At 28.4% G+C, this 23,996-nt stretch overlaps 1 protein-coding gene across 1 annotated transcript in view; it reads right to left on the bottom strand.

Moving 5' to 3' along the window:
- The window catches only part of LOC129976098 (zinc transporter ZIP6-like), a 130,954-nt gene extending 107,774 nt beyond the window's left edge, over nt 1-23,180 (bottom strand). Inside the window, exon 1 of the mRNA XM_056089483.1 lies at nt 22,917-23,180. Within this exon, the coding sequence (XP_055945458.1) occupies nt 22,917-23,132 (216 nt within the window). The 5' untranslated portion in view covers nt 23,133-23,180. The remainder of the gene's footprint in view (nt 1-22,916) is intronic.
- Nucleotides 23,181-23,996: the final 816 nt, after the last annotated feature.

The raw sequence follows: 23,996 nt of genomic DNA, 5'->3' as shown, positions 1-23,996 counted from the left end.
TATCAAAAAATATTTTTTATGTGTCTGGAGAAATTAAAAAAGGTCGAAATGCTATTTTATATAGAATTAAAAAATAATAATACTTACTGATTCAATACTACAACAGACACTAAAATTGTGAAATACCAAGCGAAATTGCAATTTTTCAGCTTTAAAATCTCATTTATGCTGTTGATTGTCTCGATAGAGTGTTTAAATATCTTTTTTGTCTTATGTAGATTTCTATTTATATTAAAGAGTTGCGACCAATTATTATTATTTCGACAGCTGCTCGAAATAAAATTACTCCAAAATATAAAATTTAATATTTCAGTCTTATTCTGCATCATTTTACTTTAATATTAATCTATGATTTTCTATTAATTATTATAAGCAACAAAATATTTCAGTTCTTTGAATCTAAGGACTATTATTTTTAGATTCATAGATCACTACATTAGCATATAATTTATAATGAATACCATTTAACTTACAGAGGGGGATTTTTGTACAATTTTTGAAAATAATTTCAGTAACTTCTGAGTAAAGGCTTTAAATATTAGAGATAAAAATTCACCTTTATATAATATCAAAGACAACGTTAAAATATGAGCAACAAAATCAAATTTATATTCATCTTAATGGGAATGGAACATATTGAGCTACAATATTAATTTAAATTTTAAATTTTCTGCAATTCTTATCAATGAATGAATAGTTATTAATGTATTTAATTCAATTTCTTTTTGCATAGTTAAAATGATATATTAAATAATCATGATGGAAATTTTAAAGAAATGAATTAGATACTGGAAAATATTAAATTACAAAGAAAATAATCATTAAGGCGTTGATTAATAAACATTAGTAAGGAACTGCAAAATAAACAATAAAATTTTCATTAAATAAAAATAAATAAATATATAAATAATAGCTAAAATTAAATATCTTTACTTCAATTCAGTTATCAATATCTTCTGAACTTTTTGCATTTCTAAGTGCAATAAATTTAAATTATTATAACAGGTACTAAAAAAAATTGAGTTTCAAAATCTAGATTTCGTTGGAACCAACTTGCACTCGGCAGTAAAAATAATATTTTTTTTTTATTAATAAGTTCTTTTGAAGCAGCATCAAAGTTATTTTGTAACAAATCATGAAAATCGAAGTTAGATAGTTTATCTGACACCTGATACAGGGATTCTTCTTACCAAAGTGTCACACATCTACAGTAGCCTATAGTAATCCAGCGTTTTTAAAGCACACCAAACTTTTGAAAACAGCTGGTAATTAATTAAAAAAAAAACCTTTGACTTTTTACCGAATCCAAAATTTTGCCACAAGGTTAAATATGAATTTTTTTAAAAAGAAAATACAACAATTTTTGTATCTAAATCATGGTATTGTCAATGTATTTAACTTGTCTTCTTTTTTTACAGTACAAAAATGATAAGATTAAAAGTATAGAATAAATTTCTAAAGACGCGTAGACTGTTTGAAGACAAAAAAAAAAAAAAAAAAAAAAAAAATGAATAGCCAGGAAGACTTTTCAAAAATTATTCATAATCAGTTGTCTTTGCTTCAAATAAAATCCTTACAATGTGTATTTTTCATATTGATTTTAATTGAAAGCAATTTCAATAATAAGCAACTGCTGGACTTATTACCCACAAAAAATTTTTCACCATCAATTATAAAGACATTGCGAGGAAAAAAATATTTAAACTGCAATTTTAATTTGGATAAAAATAGTGTTTCAACTATACAGATATCTCCAAATTATTCACCAACATTCATCCAATACAGGTTGAGAATGCAACAAATTTTGCTTAACGAGAGATGTACATGACGAGCAAAACAAGATGTAAAAAAAGTAACTCTCTGAGAGGGCAATGTTTCGCAAAACAAGTGGAGAGGCGACCGCACATGCCAGATTGGCCTGTATTAGACAGTATTGAGCACTTGTTTGAAAAGAATCCTTATATTTACACGGAAGGCATTTTGGTCGGATAGAGTTGTCAAGCGCGGCTCCGAAGGGTTTGAACAAGTTCCTTTGAAGCCTTAATCGACGAGATAATGTCTAGACTATAATAGCCAGAACTATCGAAGAACTTACGATTCTGTATTCTGTGCCGCATCAAAAAGCTGCGGAGGGGATTTAGTCAGGTCAGGAAGAAATAATAGACATAACAGAGTGCCAAAATGCATGAGAAATAAGGGAGATGACGAAAGCGTGGGAAATTATTGCATCGTATGTTGAGAGACATCGTCCTGATAAAGCAATAGCTATGCGAGCTACAAATTCATTAAACGATAATGCTATGTTTCATTTTCAAGAAAGCTTGAAGTTATAGCCAGAGACAAACGTTTTAGACAGTTTTGTCGCAAAGAAAAAGCATGTATTATAAATAATAAATTATACTATATTAAAATTGTTTGAGTATTTTTTTTTTTTCTTTTCGGAATGGAACATACTGTCCTATTTTATATGGATTCCTATGGGAAACAATGTTTCGCTTAAAAAGTGTTTTGTATTGCAAGCAATTTTCGGGAAAGAATTATGCTCGCTAAACGAAGTTCTGCTCTATATGTACATGTTGCAGAAGTTATTTTTTGACAAATAAAACTTTAAAGGGTTCGTTTTAAAAAATATGCATTAAAAACTATCCAAGGGAACACAAAGTAAAAAAAAAAAATGATACCTGATTTACACATAAATTTAAAAACTTATAGCAATCAAAATAAAATCAGAAATTAATTTTTTTTTTCATAATTTTGTCACCGGTGCTTCAAAGAAGGGGTGCAATTGTAAATGTATTTTTAATGAGTTTTGTCTACCTTAAGTCTAGACAAGTTCTTATTAAGGAAGACGTGACAGTAATACAAATATTCTAGCGGAATTGAATGTTAACTTAGCAGTTTCCGTCATTCCTAAAAAAAAAGGGAAAGTCTTCTATTAGAATATTTAGTATGTAGACACACTTATTTCAAAAATAATCAATTCAGCAGCACCGCTAGCTATCCAAGGAAATGATATACAAATATTTGAGATATCAAACATTCAGACATACTGATGACGCTAAAGGCAGGCTAGGCAGCTGAATTTTGATTGGAATTTTTCCACCAGAGCAACAAAAAGATGACCGCATCTGTCAATGCTATTTCAGATGTATAAAATAGATTTATGTCTCTAACCTTGAATTTCTCCTTTCATCTGACATTTTACTAATATTTATAACTGTAAATTTGATGCATTTGCCTTGTGCATGGGACCATAACTAAATTCTGTTGATTGACACAGTTAAATTAGGTTTAAAGAAGTAATTAAACTCAGTTGAAATATTCTGCCTTGAAAAAAAATTTTATAATAAAGAAGTGGTAAATAAGATTAAAATTTTTCTCACAATATACCAGATTATGGACGGTTAATGACGTTAATTCCTTCAATGACATTAAATGCCCATACACCCGAGTCTTAAATCATTTAATTATTTAACAGTTGGATGGATGGATATTAGACTTCAATGTCATTAAAACAATTACGCAAGTTCAGAAATTGCGAACTTCAACTGAATGCCACTTGAATATTTATAAACCACATTGTAACTGTCACTGGAAAAGATGCACAGTTTAAATCACGTACAAAATAAAAATAAAAAGTGCTAAAACTTATTGTTAACTTATCGGAAAAACGAACGAATTCGTTTTCGAGAAAATAAATATTTCATTTACTTTATACCTGATACACCATACTTCATTCCTTTTCATAACTATTGTACTTTTTCACAGCAATGATTTGAAAACTAAAAATCATAAAAAGTATGCAAGTACTAAAAAACAAAAACGCGCTAATTTTCATGTGTCAAAACAGCAAACTTTTATAATGTAGTAAATGTGAAGAATGCCTAGTAGTTTTCTAAGTACTTCTAAAGAATGCATGTATAGAATTTACCAGTAGGAATGCTTTTACAAGAAAGTGAGAAGAGTTGTTTTATTTATTTGTTTATTTATTTGCAGTTACAAATTGTTGTTTTTTTCAGCTGGTTTACCACTAGTCCTCATTTAGCAACCTTTAACACAAAGAGGGAACGAATAAATATTGATTTTCGCTTATTCATGATCTTTCCAATTAGAGAAAACGGAAAGGATTCAAAACCAAAATTATAAAGTAACTTTATTCTAGTTCATTCAAAAAGAGAAAGAAAGAGAGAGGGAAAAAAAACCGCAATAAATAAATATTTACTTAAAAAAATCAAGCAAAATTTTAATCTTATGCTCTGCACCAGTTCATTATTACTATTATTATTATTACTTAATTTTACTTTCAATTCTCAGTTAACATATATGAGTGAAATTAATATGCAGAAAATAATTTTAAATTAAAGAAAATTAATCAATAAACTATGTAAGAATTATTTTTAGTTAAGAAATTCGAATATATCATATGAAAAATTGAAAGGTATTAATCAAATAAAAGTATAATAAAAATTTTTTTATTAATCGTTCAAAAATTTCAAAATTTATTTTTAAAAATCAAAATTATAAATAATACAAATATCCATCACTGTGCAGTATAATCAATGGAAAAATAAGATATCAAAAAAAATTTCAATAATAATCACGAATTTAAATAATAATAATTTTATAATATATAATAAATTTAATAATGAATTTATAATAATTATCATGATTTAATTACTATATAATTACCAGAGCTTTAATTCATCGAGATAAAATAGACAGTAACAACAGCAATTATTATCATAGCATCAATTATTATAACATCAATTATTTATTGGCCTTGTGAACAAATATTCGTTTTATGTCGAACAAGGATTAGCAAAATGCCGAAGAAGTAATAAGTGGCGTGAAATACAAGCTAGATTTGGGAAGTGCACACAAATCTCAAACATAGATTTATGTCGACTAAGAATTAACAACATATTGAAGAAGTAATAAATGGTGTGGAATACATTGCTAGAGTTGGGGAGAGTACACATATCTCGAACATAGATTTAGATCAGACAAGGATCAGCAACATGTCGAAGAAGTAATAAATGGTGTGAAATACATTGCTATAGTTAAGAAGTGCACACGCATCTCGAACATAGAATTATGTCGGACAAGGATTAGCAACATATCGAAAAAGTAATAACATGTGCGTGATACATTGCTAGAGTTGAGAAATGCACACATATCTCAAATTTCTCTAAAACCTCGTGGAGAAATGCTGAACAAATATGTCTCTAACGATTTGACTGACATTTCTATACCACAAAAAATATCTATGTAGTACCTAATTGTCATCAATGAGATTAAAGGAACTTATTACTTATTACCTTCCTAGCATGTTGCTAATCGGAAATTATAAATGAAATGTGCCCGATATAAACTGAATGTGTGCAGCGGCCTTTCTGCATGATCTTCAGCCAGATATCATAACATCGAGCATTCTGCGCCCTACTGAACAAACTCTATTATTGACTGATTCTTTTGAATTCCATGACCTAGTTGATATTTCCGTGTGAAAATAAACACATAAAGAAACTATAAATAATATTATTTACAATTTTTTAAAAAAATGACTTATTCCCTTTATTTAAAAGTCCCAATTTCCCATAAGCTTTATAAGGTATAATAACTTGCAATTTCCACCTGTTTCCAGTGCATGTTTTCAAAAACAAATACTTTCGAAATTAAATTTTACGCTCCAAGTAGTCGGAAAGTTATTTTGAAAACCGAATTTTCGCCTAAATAAACATTTTTGGCATCAATTTCAATTTTGAAGCAAGCTATTGATATCTTGGGAGTAAACAACATTTTCTCAAATTCAGGAACTAAGTATTGTCCAATTAGACGAGGTTAAGGTTCGTTGCACACTGAAGCGAATATGATATTCAGATTTGGTGCCCACCAAAATTCATATTGGCACTGATAATCAGGAATTTACTTCTAAATATTTTGAAAACTACCTGCCTTTGGCGACCTTTTTATTGACTAGTTAGACTGTCAGATTATTTATAGAATGCCGTGAGAAAATATTAAATTTTGTTATTTAATATGACAGAAAAACATGAATTCAATTAAATCAGCTTACTGCAAATTAAAAAGTGTATATATTACGAAATAAAAGGGAAAAATAGAAATCCCATTACGGAATTAAAGAGGGGCAAAAACACACTATGAATGCTATGATGAATGAGTTAAAATTCCATCATAAAAATTAAAAACATTATTTCAGTTTGTGTATCAAATAGAATTAAAATTAAGGAGAAAATTCAACAAAAATAAAATTGATATCATTATTTTTTTTTGTCTTAAGATAACAAAGACTATTTTGTAAGATAGTTGGTTTGGAATTTACTACTTGCTTCAATTTTTGTAGATAAATCATAAGATGACACTGAGATAGTATTTAAGATAGAAATCCTACTTAGTTCCGATATATAGTGGCTGGTTATTTCTTTTGAGAACATTCAGCGAAACTACACCACATTTATGCCTCACTTCTGGAAAAACCAAGAAAATCCTACTTAATATTCAATAGTCATCTCGAATACAGTGAACAATTCCTTGCTAAAGCACATATCAATCAACCAATTCTTTAACTAATATTGGTTAAGACTAATTGCCAGATAATAAAGCACATATCAATCGACCCGTTTTTAAATGCTGCTGCTTAAGACTGCCTGGACATACAGATCCATTATCTTCTTCCGAATATGTTTCTCGGTCATTCATGTCTTTAGTATGTTTAACACGGATGGGCACAAAAATAAACAAACAAAAAAATGGATAAAATAAAAAATAACAATAGAAATCTTCATAAGTGTCTAAATTTCAATTTATCCGTGCGATTATATTGGGTAGGAAACGATATTTTTATTTTCACGTGCCTATTTCATTTTATTTTTCACTTCTAACAAGTAAAGGGCAAGAAACTCGGAATAAATAGCAATTCCTTCGAAAACAAAGCCAAACATAATATCATGACAAGCGAACAATTTCCATTGCACACTTCAGTGACTATATGTAACATCTATATTAACAGTTTTTCATTATAACAGGGGGTTTGTTTACAGTAAGGAGAAAAAGCGACCTCTAACGTCTTGACCGACCCTCCACTTCATTCGGAACCATTGTTCCGGCATTTTTTATTTTTTTTTAACAACAAAGATATAAATTTAGAAACCACTCTCTGCGTGATTCGAATCAGCAATTTGGACAAAGGACTGCTCAAGATAAAGTGGGTCAAACAAAGTTTAAACTAAAAATTACTTTCTAAAACAAATGCTGTTTCACGGAAGGAATCAGAATGCGTAACAGTCAAAAGCAAGATTTCGGGAAAAGTTTTTCTCTTCCCTTTTTCGTTTTTGAGAAAATTTTGTTGAGTCAATTCTTGGCGATTTAACGGAAACGGAAAACGGGGAAAAAAAGTCGTCGAGTTTAAATATTTGCATATAATTTGTTTCTTGAAATTCAATTTAAAACTATTTTTTTTATTGGAATAATGGTTCGATCACAAAAAACGTTTTGAAAAACTTCGTGTCGTTTTCCGTGGCTTAGAAGCCCATTTTCTATATTTCTTTTTAATTTTTAAATATGCCATTTTCGAAATATGAGTCATGCTTACTAAAGAAATATAATATATCGATAGGAAATTGATATAAATAAAGAAAAAAACAAAACAAAAAAATAAAGACTAATTATTAAAATTTAGATATATTCTGATTTTTCTAAAGTATAGTGAAACGTTATGTTTATATAAAATTCAAATCATAGAATTGTAATGCCAAATATATTTATAATATTCGAGGCCATGTGATCAGTGGACAATGCCAAAGCATCCTATTAATGTTCGTCCACCATAGTGCACTGGCGAAGCAACGCTAATTGACCAATCTAAATAAAAATTTAAAAAAAAATATGTGATATTACTGCCATTTTTAAAATAATGATATACGGGAAATAAAAATAGTGATATCTAATGATTTAGAACAATTTAAACAAAATTAACGACTTTCTTGATAAGTAAGAGTAGAATTTTTTAACCCTAAGTTGTTTTTTTAAGAAGTCAACTCAAGCCATTGAAATTTAGGCATATCGACCTGTAATGGATAGATTAGAGTTAATACACTTATAAAAATTATCAATATTAACGTTGGCGTCTCAACAGGAAGTGAAATGGGAAGAACCTATCTTCGGTTGATCGCTTCTATCTATGACGCAACATAGCAACAAAAATGCTGTGGTTAATAATAGATAAATACTGAAACAACAACTTTGAAAGGGTCTGAGGGCGGAGAATGAACTCATTGAGTCCAAAAAGAAGGATCCAACAGGTTGCAGAAGTTCAAGAGGCTCATGGACGGATGAAACCTTGAAAATCACTATTTGAATGAAGATCTCTTGGATACTCAGATACCACGATATTCGTCGCATACATCGTGACTTCTTAAACTGCCGGCGAAGATTTTTAAAAAGATACATAGCTACACATTAAAGTTTTCGATTAGCCTCGTGGTTGATAATTCCCAAAAAGTTATATAAATTAAAGAAGATTTTGTCCCCCTAATCCGAAATATTGTAATAATGTTTTAATCATAATATTTTGGGATTTATTCAACTATTTTTATGTTATTTTTTCCCCCTTAAATATTGCAAAGATAGAATGCATAAGAATGGGGGGGGGAGAGGATAATGTTATTGCAACGGGGACATGTCTTAAAACGGTTACTAAAACAATGAAAAATATTATTTAAAAATATAATTAAGCATATTTTGAATATTTATATATTTTTATTAAAATTACAAAAATTGCACGGAAATAAATTTGATAATACTGAAAAGTTCTTTAAAAAAAATCTTAAAGTGATCAAAAAATTAGGTTCTTTTTTGTGCGGTAATATGCGCTAAAATCATCAGAGAAAGACGTTAAGATTTCGATAAATTTTTAATTAAAAATCTAATTACAATATTTGAAAAATCCTCTCTTAGTAAGCCTCTATTACTCACGAAGTAAGTACATGTCAAATTTGAAGTTCTAAGTCCAAATATCTATTCTGTAGAACTTTTTATACTATGTTTAATCATGCATACCTTATAATTCCGTTTGCAAGCAGTATTCCAAACTTACATATTATTATGTTAAAAAAAACTTCAAAAATAAATTTTAAAAAGTTTTTTTTAATACAAAGAAAACAAAATAATAGACTTTTTTTGTAAAAATGTAAGCCAACAAACTTTAAATATTAAAGTCTACTATTTATTGAGTTAGAATTGTATGTGTCGAGTCCCTTACTGTAAATAAAATTATTCAAAAGCATTAATGTTTTATTGAAAACCTATTTCGGTTGCTTTGTCGATTAGTAGCGGAATTCGCTTATTTTATGCTCGTAATTCCACGGATAATTGTAAATACGTGAGTATACTCTCGTAATAACTTTTTTTTATATATATATATATATATAACTTCGTTCAGGTTAGTAAAAATGGAATCTTGTAACTGCATGCTTTGTTCCATTCTTGATTTCATAAGAGTTCAGAAATATGATAATGGCAATGGTACCCAAACTTGCATCCTTTCTTCAAACCACACTGAAAGATGAACGTTCAAAACATTTAATGCGTTCCATATAAATCTGGACCAATTTGCTCATGGATCGTCAATCCTCCGAGGCTTAAACTCTTCAGATACACCCTCCCCCCTTTTTTTTGCTGCTTGTTTGGTTTTCAAATTCTTCAATATTTGTATCCACAAATAATTAATAAAAATATTTCTATTTAGAAAATTTTACCAAAGCATGTAAAATATCAATACTTTAATTAACATTAATTATTGTCACATTATTCACATATACGTTATTACCTGATTTATAAAAAAATGATACTCAGTAGAAAAATGAACGAGAATCAGGTATCAAGTTGTTCTGAGCTATTATTATATGTGAATATGGTCAGTATAGTATTGCGATTCTACTAAATCTCAATTATTTCTATTGTGTCTAAAATTACGCCACATTTGCCACGATAATCCCATTTCTGAATTTTAGTCTCGAATTGGCAGTTCACATCTCAACTCAATATCTTAAGAAAACTAGGATGAAATTCAGAAGATGTAATTATATTACTCAAAACTCAAATTCACGAATTTCATTTTTGTAAGTACCTGTTAATCACAAATGAATTCATATGAAACACAGTTCATATTAAACAATCTCTCATCTACAGTGTTGATATAAAACGTAATCGAAAAAGAAAAATGTCCAATTTAATAAATATTATTATATGCAGAGTTGAGCGGAATAAGCCAAGGCAATACTAGTATCTTTTAAACCTACCTTGAGACTCTATTTCCTGAAATATCAAGAACATTCCAGGTTGAAGTTCATAAAAAAAATTAGTAAGCGTTGCTAAAAACTCAGGTCAAAGAAAATTGCTTTTGAAAGCCATTGTTGACCGCTAAAGAATTCTGAATGGGACACACTTCAATCAAGTCAAAGGAAGTAGCAATCTCCGATCGACCGCACACATCTATGACGCAACAGAAAAAAAAAAAATGACCGCTACTAAAGCTAACGAATATTAAAACATTAGTTCTGAAAGGTCTGAGGAAGAAGGGAGAAAAACCCAATGAGACCGAAAAAGAGCGATCCAACAGGTTAGAAAAGAGTTCGAGAGGTAATCTGTCACACTCTGATGAAACACTTCAGACGAATATTTGTGTAGTGTAATTGAATGTTCGAAACCAGTCATCTTATTGTCTAATAAATCTGATTAGAAATCAATTGCCTTTTTTTTTTATTGATTGCAAGAAAGATAAAAAGAGTAATCGAGGAAACAATGTCTTCCTGATTGATAGTAATTTGTGATGAAATATGATAAGGAATAGAACCTGTCTATGGAATATTAATTGCAATTTATAAATTTGAATGGTCTCAAAGAATGAAAAAAAAAATGAGAAACCGGGTGAACGCATATTGCTTATGGCAGATAATTTGTAAATATCTTATAAAGATATTATTGCCATTAATAATAATGCGTTGTTCAGTTTAATAGATAATCTACCAAAAATTAAATATGTATGTCGGAGGCGGGGGGGGGGGAGGTAATGAGGGTCCGATATTAAAATAATAATTGAGAGCCAAGTAAAACGATTAAAACAAACTTAATGTAGAGTAATACACAAAAGAATTAAAAAATTAAAAATTAAATTAATTATGTGTTAATAATACAAAATATATTTTGTATTATTAACACATAATATCTAATATATAAAAATCTCGTGTCACGGTGATTGTGTTCGTACTCCTCCGAAACGGCTCGACCGATTTGTATGACATTTTGTATGTGTATTTGGTAGGTATGAGAATAGGTCGTAATTTCATAACGCTAGGTAATTAGCGTGTCCACGTTCAACGTACGCTGTTGAGTACAACGCTTGCTTGAAATCATCGCCACTGTGGCGTAATGTTGAAAAAGTTCAGTAAAAATAAACATGCGCGTCCAAATGCTACAAGATCCACCTGCTGACACATTCTCGGACCAATTGTTAGATATCGGCGATGGAGAAGTTGCTGTCTTTGAAAATACTGGAGGCATAAAATTGCCCACTAATTTCTGCATTGTCGTTGATTCCCAAAATGCTCTCATTGACCGCATATTTCCCGATGTAAGCACACAATACATAAATCATGCGTGGCTGGCAGAAAGAGACATTTTGGTTATTTTACTTCGGAATTTGAACCCACTACGGCTGCGCAATGGTACGCGATTGGTCATTAAAAAATTGATGAAAAACGATATCGGAGCCACCATTTTGAATGGCAAATTCCGAGTCGAAAATGTTTTGCTACCACAAATTCTAATGATTCTCACTGACGTGTCAATTGAATTCAAACGTATTCAATTTCCTATTAAATTGGCATTCGCAATGACAATTAATAAGTCGCAAGGCCAAACGATGTCTGTTTGCGGCTTCGATTTGGGTACATCATGTTTTTCACACGGACAATTATACGTGGCCTGTTCCCGCATGGGCAAACCATCGAGCTTATTTATGATGTCTAAAGACGGACTGACAAAAAATATCGTACACTCAATTGCTTTTCGAAATGAATATTGATTTTCTTTATTTCATTTTTATACTTAAGGATAAAAAAAATATTACTTTTTTCACTTTACATTTAACTTTTAAGAGATCAAACAGTGTACATGTTCGTTACATTCATGAAATACATTGTATTGAAAAAATGAATGGTTGGTGTTGTTGTTTTTTATCGACGATCATCGTCTACAGCGCTCCATTCCCCTTTCTGTCATAGATCTCATCCCCACACACTTACAATACATTTGTTATTTTTTAATTAACAACCAAAATATTCACTAGGAATAATTTATATGGCAGAACAACGTTTGCCAGGTCAGCCAGTAATTATATAATAACATATAATACGTATATTATGCACATTTGCATATTATTTGCCATATATTTGAATATAATTTGCATACGCATTAATTGTACATAATGTACGTATTATAACATATACTGATAATAAAATTTAATTTTAAAATGGGTACTTTACTATATTAAGATAAAGCATTAATTTTTCCTTCAATTTAATTTCCGTAATTCTTATTTCATTATTACTTATTTATTATATATTTATTTATTCATCGTATTCTTGTAGCATTATTTATCTGGCGAGAGAACCGGCATCTAAGTATTAATGTCTTTTGCTCTTTTAAGCGGAGGTGATCTCTTAAATAGCTTGAGTATGTTTTCTCTGCCTTGATATCTATTTTTAATGAATTGAATTCGATGTCTAAGAGTGAGAATTAACGAAGATCAAAATTCAATTTTCAATCACTCATCGCAAAAAAAAAAAAAAAAAAAAAAAAAAACCATAAATCCTATTTTCGATTTTTGATTTCGCCATCCCTTAAATTGAAATTTATTATTTTATCTTTGCATTTTATATATTATACTTACATACTTAAAATTGTAAACTATTATGGTTGTTTATTACAAAATGAAATTTTGTATTAAAAAGGAAAAATTGTGATTATTTGTCTAAATTCTGCGTGACCAAAGCCAGTATTTTTATCCCTTTCTCTCTATTTCACGGTAATCTCTCTCTCTCTCACAGAAAAAAAAAGAAAAAAAAATTAGCGGCATTTTTTAATAACATTGCAAAAAAAAAAAAAAGCAATTATTTTTTTACGAATTTAATTTAAAAACTGAAGATTAAAACATTGTAAATAAGAAAAATAAATAAATAAAAGACAGCGTAGCATGCTTCATATGGTACATATAATAGCTATGCCTAGCAAAAGATTTAACATCATTGGAGCAGAGACATAGCAATAAATAACGATCCTTATTTGGATCTGAAGCCATTTAACAAATCGTTTGCAATTACAAATGCCCTAATCAATTCTTTCAAATCTTTTAGTGCAATTTTTTAAATACAAGATAGCATAAAATATCATTCCTTATTTGGTAGCACATACAATTAAAAACTAATAAACGAAATTAAACTGTATTCCATATGCATACTATAGAAGGTACAAAGAGACGAATTCTGCAAAAGAAAAGAAAAAAAGAAGTAACAACAACCAATTAATAGGAGAGATTTTGGCGGCCTTGGAAAGAAAACGAGTCAGAAGTTATAATGAATGTATGGAAATATTTTATAAAGTATCAATAATGTTCAAGTGTTAAAAAAAGCACATATAACAATGAATGGCATACCCATAAAATAATCAACGTTGATTATAATAATAATATAAATAATAATAATACAATCCTAATATTAATCAACGTTAGTTTCCGCTGGATCTTGTGCAACAAGATTTTAATTTAACACAATTTTAATGTGTTGACCTTCACTGTGTGCAAAACATTGCATCAGCGACACTCAACCCATTTTTGGGATGAAGGGGATTTATTTCCCCATGCTTTCTAAAAACTGCAAATGAAATTTTATTTCATTCCATTCACCAGTTTTAGCTGCAAAGACAGCAGACAGGGAAATGTTAACAGAATTCTTGTATAAAAACCCAGCTCTATTTTAAATTATTTTTTCGTATGGTTGTTCATACCTCATTCTAAAAATTTCTTTAACTGGATCTTTTGAAAGTGCTTCCAATAATTTATGTATTATTTTCAATATCATCTTCCACAAATCTAAAACCAGTTCCACTAGTTACAATATATCTTCAGCAACTTCCTTGATGGGATTAACTGAACTAACAAAATTATTTACAGACAAAACCCTTTTGTTTAGTCTGCAAATAAATCTATCATTCTATCAATCCTATTAAGGAACTATGAAACTCAAATTGTTATTTTCGTCTATGTTATTCAAATGTGGTTACATATATCAAGTTTAAGGTCAAATTTCTTTTTTCGTAAACTCACCAAAGAAGCATTAGTCAGAGCTTCATTGTTAGAGAATTTCCGTCTTTCGCAAACATTCATTTTATTAGTTAACATATCTGATTACAAATCAATTATCTTTTTCCTAAACATGAACTAAAAGAAACAAGAATATGATTGAAAGAATAAAATCTTCCTCGTTGATACCAATTTGCGATGATCAATAAAATAAAAATAAATATTCGCCTGTCATTTAGATATTTAGCGCAATGAAGAGATTTTACACATCTTGAAGGAAGAAAAAGACAAGGAGTAACAAGGTGAACGAATTTTTCCACTTGAAGGTGTTTTGTTAATGATCTAACGAGATAATGATGCAAGATATTACGCGTAATCGAATTCGGGCAACGGGCAGAACCATTAGTACAGCCTACACTCGATTACTGCCATAATGAAAATCTTGTTTAAAACTTCAATCACGATTAAGATTTTTTTTTAAAAAAAAAGCAGTTTTCTTTCTTTCTTCCTTTCCTTTCTTCAATTTTTTGGGAAAAAAGAGTTAAAAAAAACGTGGAATTATTAAAATCTACAGCTGTAGCTGTTACATAAATTTACTACTTTATTTTTTGATACAATAGATGGCGTTATCTTATAAACATCAAGATATTTCTCATGATTCTTCTTGGGGGTCTGTGATATGAAAAATATTTTACTTAAATATCATTTATTCCAACTTTTATTAAAATCTTATTTGTATTTTATAATATTTTTCATCTTAACATTTACGCAAATTTTGTTTTTATGTAAAATTTGCATGCATTTGTCGGAATATCAAACATGGTTTTAGAGTTAATATTTTTTATATCAAAAGAAACTTGATATTTTATAATTAATCATTATACAACTGGAACTCTTACATTTCAAACACAGACATCCTTTGGAAATCTATTTAGAAGCACTTCAAAACACATTTCGCAATTTTTAAAATTACTACATTGCTAAAAGGAATTGATTTGATTGGTATTCAAAAGGAACTTTGAATACCAATCATTGTTCACTGTTATTTCCTTGAAAATTGCTGATGTCATAAATAAACGGATTGAATGTCAGCAGTTTCAATAGGATTCGATAACATTACATAAGGATTAAATTACTCAGCGGACAACATGACATAATATTCGCCATTCGATAATTCATCGCACGATTAGCTATTGTGACATAAACCGAAGCAATACTTGCTCGTTTTACAGTTGCATTATTTCTTCCTGTTCATATCAAGTGAAATGGTGATTCTAAACGGACTTTTCGATAAATCTAGCAAATTCAATTTTTTTTCCCCCTTTCCACCATACACAGCATTGAGATATTGTTCAATAAAGTGCAAAATTTTACAGAAATCCCCCAATCGTGTTAATAAATCACGCAAAACATCAAACCAATTAAAAATGTTTCAACAAGATACTACTTTTCTTTGAACTATAAATTAGTCCGCGGAATCGCATTAGATAATTTTTCGATTTCTCTTTAAAGAGAAGATTATAAAGCTTTTGTATTCCCAGATATATAATTAGTTTGAATTAAAACCGTTATCTGCAATTAATTTAATAATCTATCAACATGAATTTTCAATATCAATAGAAAATGCGAAGTTATTTATGAATGATAAATCAAAAGTGTGCGTCATTTCAAAATTCAGTTTAGTTTAAATAATTCGGCTGACATTAAAATGAATACCGCATAAGATTTCGGATTCAACGTGCAATATTTTTATTTAACAAGATCTTTTTCAAAGATCTTAAAAATTTATCTAATGTAGCATATAATAAAACAAATACACAAACAATAAAAAACACGAAATAAAATTCAGTCACATAAAAATAAAATGGAAAGAAAATTTCAAAAGCAGGCGTTTTTAACTAATTGATTTATATAAATTTTTATTATAAAATTCCATTTATAACAAATAGAATTATACATTTATAATGGAATCATACAAACCATTAAATTTAAAACACATTAAATATAATTCATTTAATAAACATTATTTTTTAAAATTCCGTTATTATTTATTTATGAAATAATTAATAAAGTAACTAAAATGCGATATAAAAACTTAGATGTCAATTATCTCCACAAGCATGGCGAATTCTGTGTCCGCAATCAGCTCACGTTTGATCACTTGCAGACTACCGCAAAATGATAAATTAAATTTCTCTTTAATATTCAATTAAAGATATGGTTGAAATTAATCAAGTATATTAAACATCAAGCAAGGTGCATTCACTACATGTATGACATGCATCACGCATGCTTATGTCATACACAAAAGCATATACAGTTTCATCAAAGTTACAGTTACAGCACATACATAGTTCCCAATGATGGACTTGTACTTTGATTCCCTTGACACTCTACTTTTTCTACAGAGGTTACGCAACCAAAAAAATGAAATGTGGGAAATTAGATGTGACATAACAAAGCACCACAAACTTTCTATTTAAAAAAAATATACATAGAGAGAATATCCATCATTTTTTTAGAATAGAGCCCGTGCAGTGACTCCTAACAAATCATTTCTAATTTATGCAAATATGTTATTTGATAGAAAAAAATATATGATATATTCTTTAGAAACAAGACAATGATGTGCCGTCTTGAACAATAGGTAATCTGTAAAGATTAATTATGATTTAAATTAACTGTCTGCCTGACAGAAATAATAAAAATAGTTAAGCTCCATTGCATGGCTAAAGAAATTAGTAAAAATAATATATTCAAGTTATCTCCTAACTGCTTTGTTTGAGCATTACAAAATACACTCATTTTTGTTATGCTTGAGGTTTAGATTTTTTTCCCGCATTGATGAATGAATTATCATTGTGTCTAGCAAACTTGCAATTGTATTTTCGACATCAGAATTTATGCTCTTATGTCGAAATTTTCAATATTAAAATTCAAATTCAATAAATCTTAAATTTTCTAAAACATGCATAACTAAACAGGAATTATCATTAAAAATTGAGACATTTATCGAGGAAAAGAAAGCAAAATAATTAGAGAAAAACAAACAACAACAACAAAAAAAAAAAAAATGGCTAGAAGAAAATAAGGATAAGGTCTCGCATTTATTCAGCCAGTTTGGATGTCATGCAAGGTTGGATTTAGTTAATTCAAGAGAATTATTAACGTTTCAATAAAAAATGTTACAGATAAACATTCAGTTTATTCACATCTTATTTTATTTCTCTGAATTAGTTTTTGTTGAATTCTTTGAAACGATTTAAAATTCTTAAACGTAGTAAAGATTTATTTATTTATTTGTAAATCCAAGACAGGGTTTTAATTTCTTCGCTTCAGTTAAAGTTCTGCCAAGCCTTATTTAAAGGAAATTAAAAATTCAGCCATCAGCAAAATTCTTCGTGCCGAGTACCAGTTTAAGATTATATGGATCTGTGCTTTAATGGAGAATTTTTTTTTTAGCAAACTCCCGTAAATAATTTTGAAATTAACTATACTTTAAGATTTCGAACAAAATGATGACCAATAAGATTTCAAACTGGAAGTAGTCTTGATATTTACAGGATAACAGAGAATTTTTTTAGGCCAAAATCCTGAGAAAATTTTGGAAGCGTATGCGTTTATTTGCGAAGCTTTGCTTTAAATGTTATGATTCTTAAGTAATTTAAAACAATTAAATCAATAATAAATATTACTGGTGAAAGGTACACGTAATTCGTTCATTTTGAGCACATCTGGGATCTAATATATAAAAAAAGATTATGTGAGATTCCAAATTCTAATCCGAAATATCGTATTGTGATAATATTGTCTTTATATTATTTTTGAAAATTTATTCTTAACTATAACGTGCACATAAATAAATGGATTTAATACCATGATATATAACGCTGTGGTAAAAAAGAAACATAGTAACTGAAACAATTATTTAATATATACCTATAAATATATATAAAAAATATATTAAATAAAAATATGCTTAACATATATTTAATATAATATTTATATAAAAAATATACTTAAAATTAATTTATTGGAATTGGAGAAAAAAAAAATTCTGCAGTAATAAAGTCGACATTACTGAATTTCACTTTAGTAAAAATGGTTTTTGTATCATAATGTACTTCAGAGTTATTAAAAAATCTTTTAACATATAACAGTTAACACATTTTTAGTTAAAAATTTGAAAACCCTTTCTAAGTAAGCATCGTTAGCGAAGAAATAATTACAATTATCAGCTCTGGATTCAACAACCTAGTACCGCATTTCTAATGATTTAGGCACACTGCATATCGCATAACGTATCGCGGAATTTATATATATTTTTCAGTCTAAAAGCAATCTTATATTAAAAAAATAGCAAAAGGTTTCATTTCATGTTTTAGTAAATGGTTAATACAATTGAAAAGTCAAATTTAGGTAATTAAAAATATTGGAAGATTAGAAGAAATTCTCCCCAATTTCCAGCTTGTCGTTTACACCGATGAGGTACTGCTTGTATTGCCGAGTTTTATTATTTAATTAATATATATGCTTATTTGTTGTTGCTACAAAACCTTTGCCCAAACATTTTTTTTTTTTTTTTTTTTTTTTTTTTTTTTTTTTGCGGCAAGCGATATTATTTGACAATATAATCCTGGATGGCATAGAAAATATGCTACCAAATTAACCAATGAAAATGAAATAGCATATTATCATACGAAATAATAAAATAGGAAAAATTGAACAATAAAGCTGATTTCAGATTTGGGAAATTGGTTTTATTTATTTATTTATTTATTATTTCGTAGGAATGTTGTGAGACTTAACAGTCATGAAAGCAGAATACATTTGTTTAAAAGCATTTTTAAAAATAGATATAATTAAAATTAAATTGTATTTATCACTTATGATTCTATTTCATCATAAATGTTAATTTTAATTTTTGAATATGAGTCCACTTAATCATAAATGATATTTTTTTATTCTGAGAGCATTTAATAGCAATTATGATATCTTTTTATTTATAATTAGGGGTACATTTAATCATAACTGATAATCTTAATGATAATTCTATGTCAGAATAGAATATTTCTTGCAATATCACAGTTATTGCAGAAAATGGGCGATTTTTTAAAAATTACCATACTTAGCTTGTTAAAAATTAATGCTTTTATTTTTAAAAAAAAATAGATAAAATATCTTGTTATTCCTCCCATCTTTAAGAAAAAAGAAAGCAGAAGTAATTTATTAAGCAAAGAATAAAATGTACACTTAAAAAATTCTGCTGTTAATTAGCTAATAAAAAATATCACTAGAATTATTAAAAGAGCATAAAGGTATTATTTGTACTTTTTTTTATAAATTGAATCACCCCATATTAACGGTCTACAAGGTAAAGAAAAGAATTCATGCCACCTTTTTGACCCAATTTTAAAAACGCAGGGAAAATTGAACAAACCGAAACCAAGGCTTAAAAATAGAAATTGCTTCCTTTTAGTTAAAAACATCAACTAATATTTTTACTTCATATATTTTTTTTTTTCATTGTGTATTTGTTGAATCCCACAGCTTTCCCCAAAACAGGAAGTATTAACAATAGAACTTCAGAACACTGAGCATAAATAATTCAGGAGGATTCCAAATTCGATTTCTTTGTTTAGAATTGTACTGTTTGGAAACAAAAATGCACCTTTTTTCCTCTGCCCTCAAACACGAACTCCACATAAACACGTGACACACATCGAAAACAAACGTGCAATAAAAATAAATAAATGCTCTTTCGTTTCTTTTTTCAGTTAAAAGTTACCTAAAAAGTTACTACAGACAGTTTGGTACCAGATAAGAGACGGTTACGTAAAATAAAACATGTTAAAGACGGAAAGCGGTCAGTGCAGTGGACCGCAGGTGTGTAGTTCTAACTTTTTTTAAAGTATTTTTGTTGTGTTTAACCAGTGGCATTTCTTAAACTGCATTAAGAAAAGAAGGTACATATGTATATCCTTTTAACAAATGCGTGTATTTCTTAAGATATTGTTTTAGAAATATAGAAAATACTTAAATTAGAACAACGGTTTCAGATTTTTTTTTTTTTTTTTTTTTTTTTTGCATTTTGCATTTTGTACCCTTTAAATAGTTTATTATTATTACCCTTATTTCCATATTCTTTCCTCTAATCATTCCTCTGTATAAAGCAGCATATATTAAATCATTTGATTGATTTGATTTTACAATTTATTTTATAAGTAATTACATTTTGATTTATATGATTAATATGATATTATTATTATAGTCAAACATCAAAATAGAAACAAACAGCTCTAAAATAATTTAGTACTATATTAACTATTAAACTAATAATTACTCATCAAAATAATCAACTGTTAAAATGAAAGACAACTTATATTCGAGCCATAAACCTGTTACATGGGGCTGAATTTTGCAAAATTACATTTCTTAATTGAAAAGAGGTATAATCTCATGCCTTTAGATGTAATAGGCTAATTGCGATATTTCTTATTAATATACACACAAGACTTGTTAATGCTTTTCCACAAGTTCTGCGCTCGTTAAAAATTATTAAATATTTTATTGGTATAAGACTGAATTGTTGGAAAATGTCTTTCATTACTAGTTAATAGGTTTCCGAATTTGTATAGCTAATTTTTTTTAACTCGAATATCGGGAAAATAAATTCAGTTTTTTTTGTTTTATTTAATTATTGTTCGGAAATAAAACAGAACAAAATTATTCGCGCCAATACAAAAATTATTCGCCTCTTCTTGGCATGCCCCTGTACTCCTAGAATACACCTTTAAAAAACAGATTTTTTTTTTTTAATGAATTTGCAATATTGATAGAACGACAGATCACTAAATGCTTAGAATGACAGTTTGTTCTGGTAAAATTTCTTTTAATAGAAGGAAGAGAAAATCAGAAATAAATAGAACTAAACGAGCATGGTCGGTAGAATCCAGAACCGAGACGGTGATTGTTTGTTTACGATACTGTTACAATCGCAATAGTCGCTTGAAAAAAATGACAAAAAGGAAATAATGTTTCAGAAATTAAAAAAGACAGAATTAATCTTGACACTAAAAATTAAATATTTTATTCAACACAAATTAATTAAAAAAGATGGTGATATATAATATAAAATTCAGCCATTTTATATCCTTTACTAAATAAATATGTAAGATCGAAAATGCACGTGCAACAATCATTCAAGCAGTGAAATGTACAAAGAATTCAGAAATAAATATTGATTTTAAATTCTTAAGTATGCACGAAAAAATTTAATCTATAAAACAATTCTGTTTAAAAATATATATTAAGACAGACAGTTACGATATAAATCTGTCAAATGGTTAGATTACAATAAAGCATTAAATAAACAAATTTTAGCCAAAATAGAACAGATATTGAAAAAAACAAAATGTTTCTTCCTCTAAGATATGATAAAATAAAAATAAATTGTAATTTGCATATAATTTCATTTAATTATTGTTATGTAATGTTTTCGAAAACATTACTGCATACAACTAAACGACACTGCACGTAGTCGTTTCACGGTAGCATAATAAAAATGTATAAAAAGTAACGAGATGGATATTTTTATTCATTTTTTTTATTATTATTATTATTTCAGTTAACATAGATTATGTTAGAGTTTTGCACAAACAAAGAGCATTTTTTTTATTAAAAAAAAATTGCTCAAATTTAAAGTAGACTATTTTTAATTCTCATTACATAACGAACCTTGTCAAGAAAATATACACTGAATTTAAAGGATTTGATTATTTTAGAATCTTTTGATTGAAAAGATAAAGAAAAAGTTAAGCTCTTTTCATATGTTTAATGAAAATATTAACTGTTTCATAGTAAAAATTTTGTTCTTTCATTAGCAAATAAAGTACACTCATCGTCATAACAAATTTAGTGTAAAAAAGTATTTAAAGAAATTCTAAAGTCACATTTCTTTTAATTTTGCAAATAATTGAAGGAAAACTATAATTTTAAATAAAATTGAAAATTAATTATTTAGATTTTAATATTCACTATCAGCGATTACCAAATTCATTAATGATTTATTATCCACTTTAACATATCACTTCAACATTATAACTATATCACTTCAAATAACACAATTTATATAAAAAATTAAAAAAAAAAAATGAAGCACTTGGTTTTTTTTTGCAAAATTTCTTTACAAACTTTTTATTGAATTTTTTTACAGTATGTTAGAGCATAACAAAATATTCTCTCAATTTGAAGAAGAATGTTCAAAACATCTTTAAACAGCTTTAGTATTTTTTTTTTTTCAAAATTTTTAGAAGTTTTTAAAATTTATCATAAAAATCTTATTAAATGTATATTTCACCTCCTTTCTAATATTTACAATGATTTGAAACGCTCTCGGAGGCCATTTTCAGGAAAAAATTAAAAAAAAAATATTCGTCCAGTTGTTTACCCTTCAAAATCAACTTAAATTTCAGCACTTTCCCGACAGACAACAAGTGGTTACTATAGCAACCAACAAAGTAAAGTAAAATCGTCTCACCTTCACACATTCGGCGTGTTTGAGTCCATGTTCATCGCACCGAAGTCGATTTCCCAGGTTGTCAACCACAGTTCTTATGCTGGCCCTAAGATCAGAAACATTGACGAAATCCGGCGGGTTTGTTGAAAAAAGCCGGATTATGTTGCCCCTAACAGTAACATGGAGACAACAACTCACCACCAATATTAGTAACGCACGGCTATTCGATACCGCCATGTTAAGAAGCTACTTCGATGAATGGCAAATTCGGAACGAACGCCGGAGTTTTTCCTCCGCTCAACTCAGGTTGCAATTGGCGCGGAATCAAGACACGGCGTGACGTAGAAATTTCTGCCTGCGCATGCGTCTGAAATGACGTCATGAGAAGCAGCTGACGTCGCCTTCGCGCCGCGAGGGATTACTAAACGGCGTATGTTTGTTCTGGCAGCTTCAACATGAATAGCTGCTACATAATACGAAGTGTTATTTTGGTGTCTCATAATGTATATCAAATAAATTTTTAAATGTGGGCGATAATTAGACGTGGATATCATCAGGGAATAAAGAAAAGTGATTGTTCGCTTTAAAATTATAGTTTGTTCTTTTTAGACCGAAAATAAACAAAGAATGTAAATACGTGAACTAGCTCGTATATATAATGCTAAAATATAAAAACATGATGGAAAGTTTAAATAGAATTTACTATTTTGGTAACTCGCTGCATTTTAACTAAATTCGAAATGAAAGAAATTAGACTATTTCATGTAGTGACGTCAAGGAGTGCAAAAATTGAATGTTTTTGTGAATTCTTAATTGTATTTTTGATTTTTGAAATTTAAAGTTTAACTAATGGTGGAATAAGCACGAACAGAATCAGACACGTGCATGAGATTATAAATCAAAAGTATATATACATAGAAACTCACAAATGGTTAAATAATGATTGCGCAGTTATATTAACTATTAATTCAGTTTACAAATTTTTATTATTATTATAAATAATAAAAATTATGAAAAATAAAAAAAAACTATTTTTACATACTTATTATTGCTATTTGATATATTTTATTTTCTTCTTTATTTTTTTTAAATTTAGAGATT

This window comes from Argiope bruennichi, chromosome 1 (assembly GCF_947563725.1).
Source record: "Argiope bruennichi chromosome 1, qqArgBrue1.1, whole genome shotgun sequence".
In the NCBI taxonomy this organism is placed as follows: Eukaryota; Metazoa; Arthropoda; class Arachnida; order Araneae; family Araneidae; genus Argiope; species Argiope bruennichi.
This window is presented reverse-complemented; position numbering and strand designations above follow the sequence as displayed.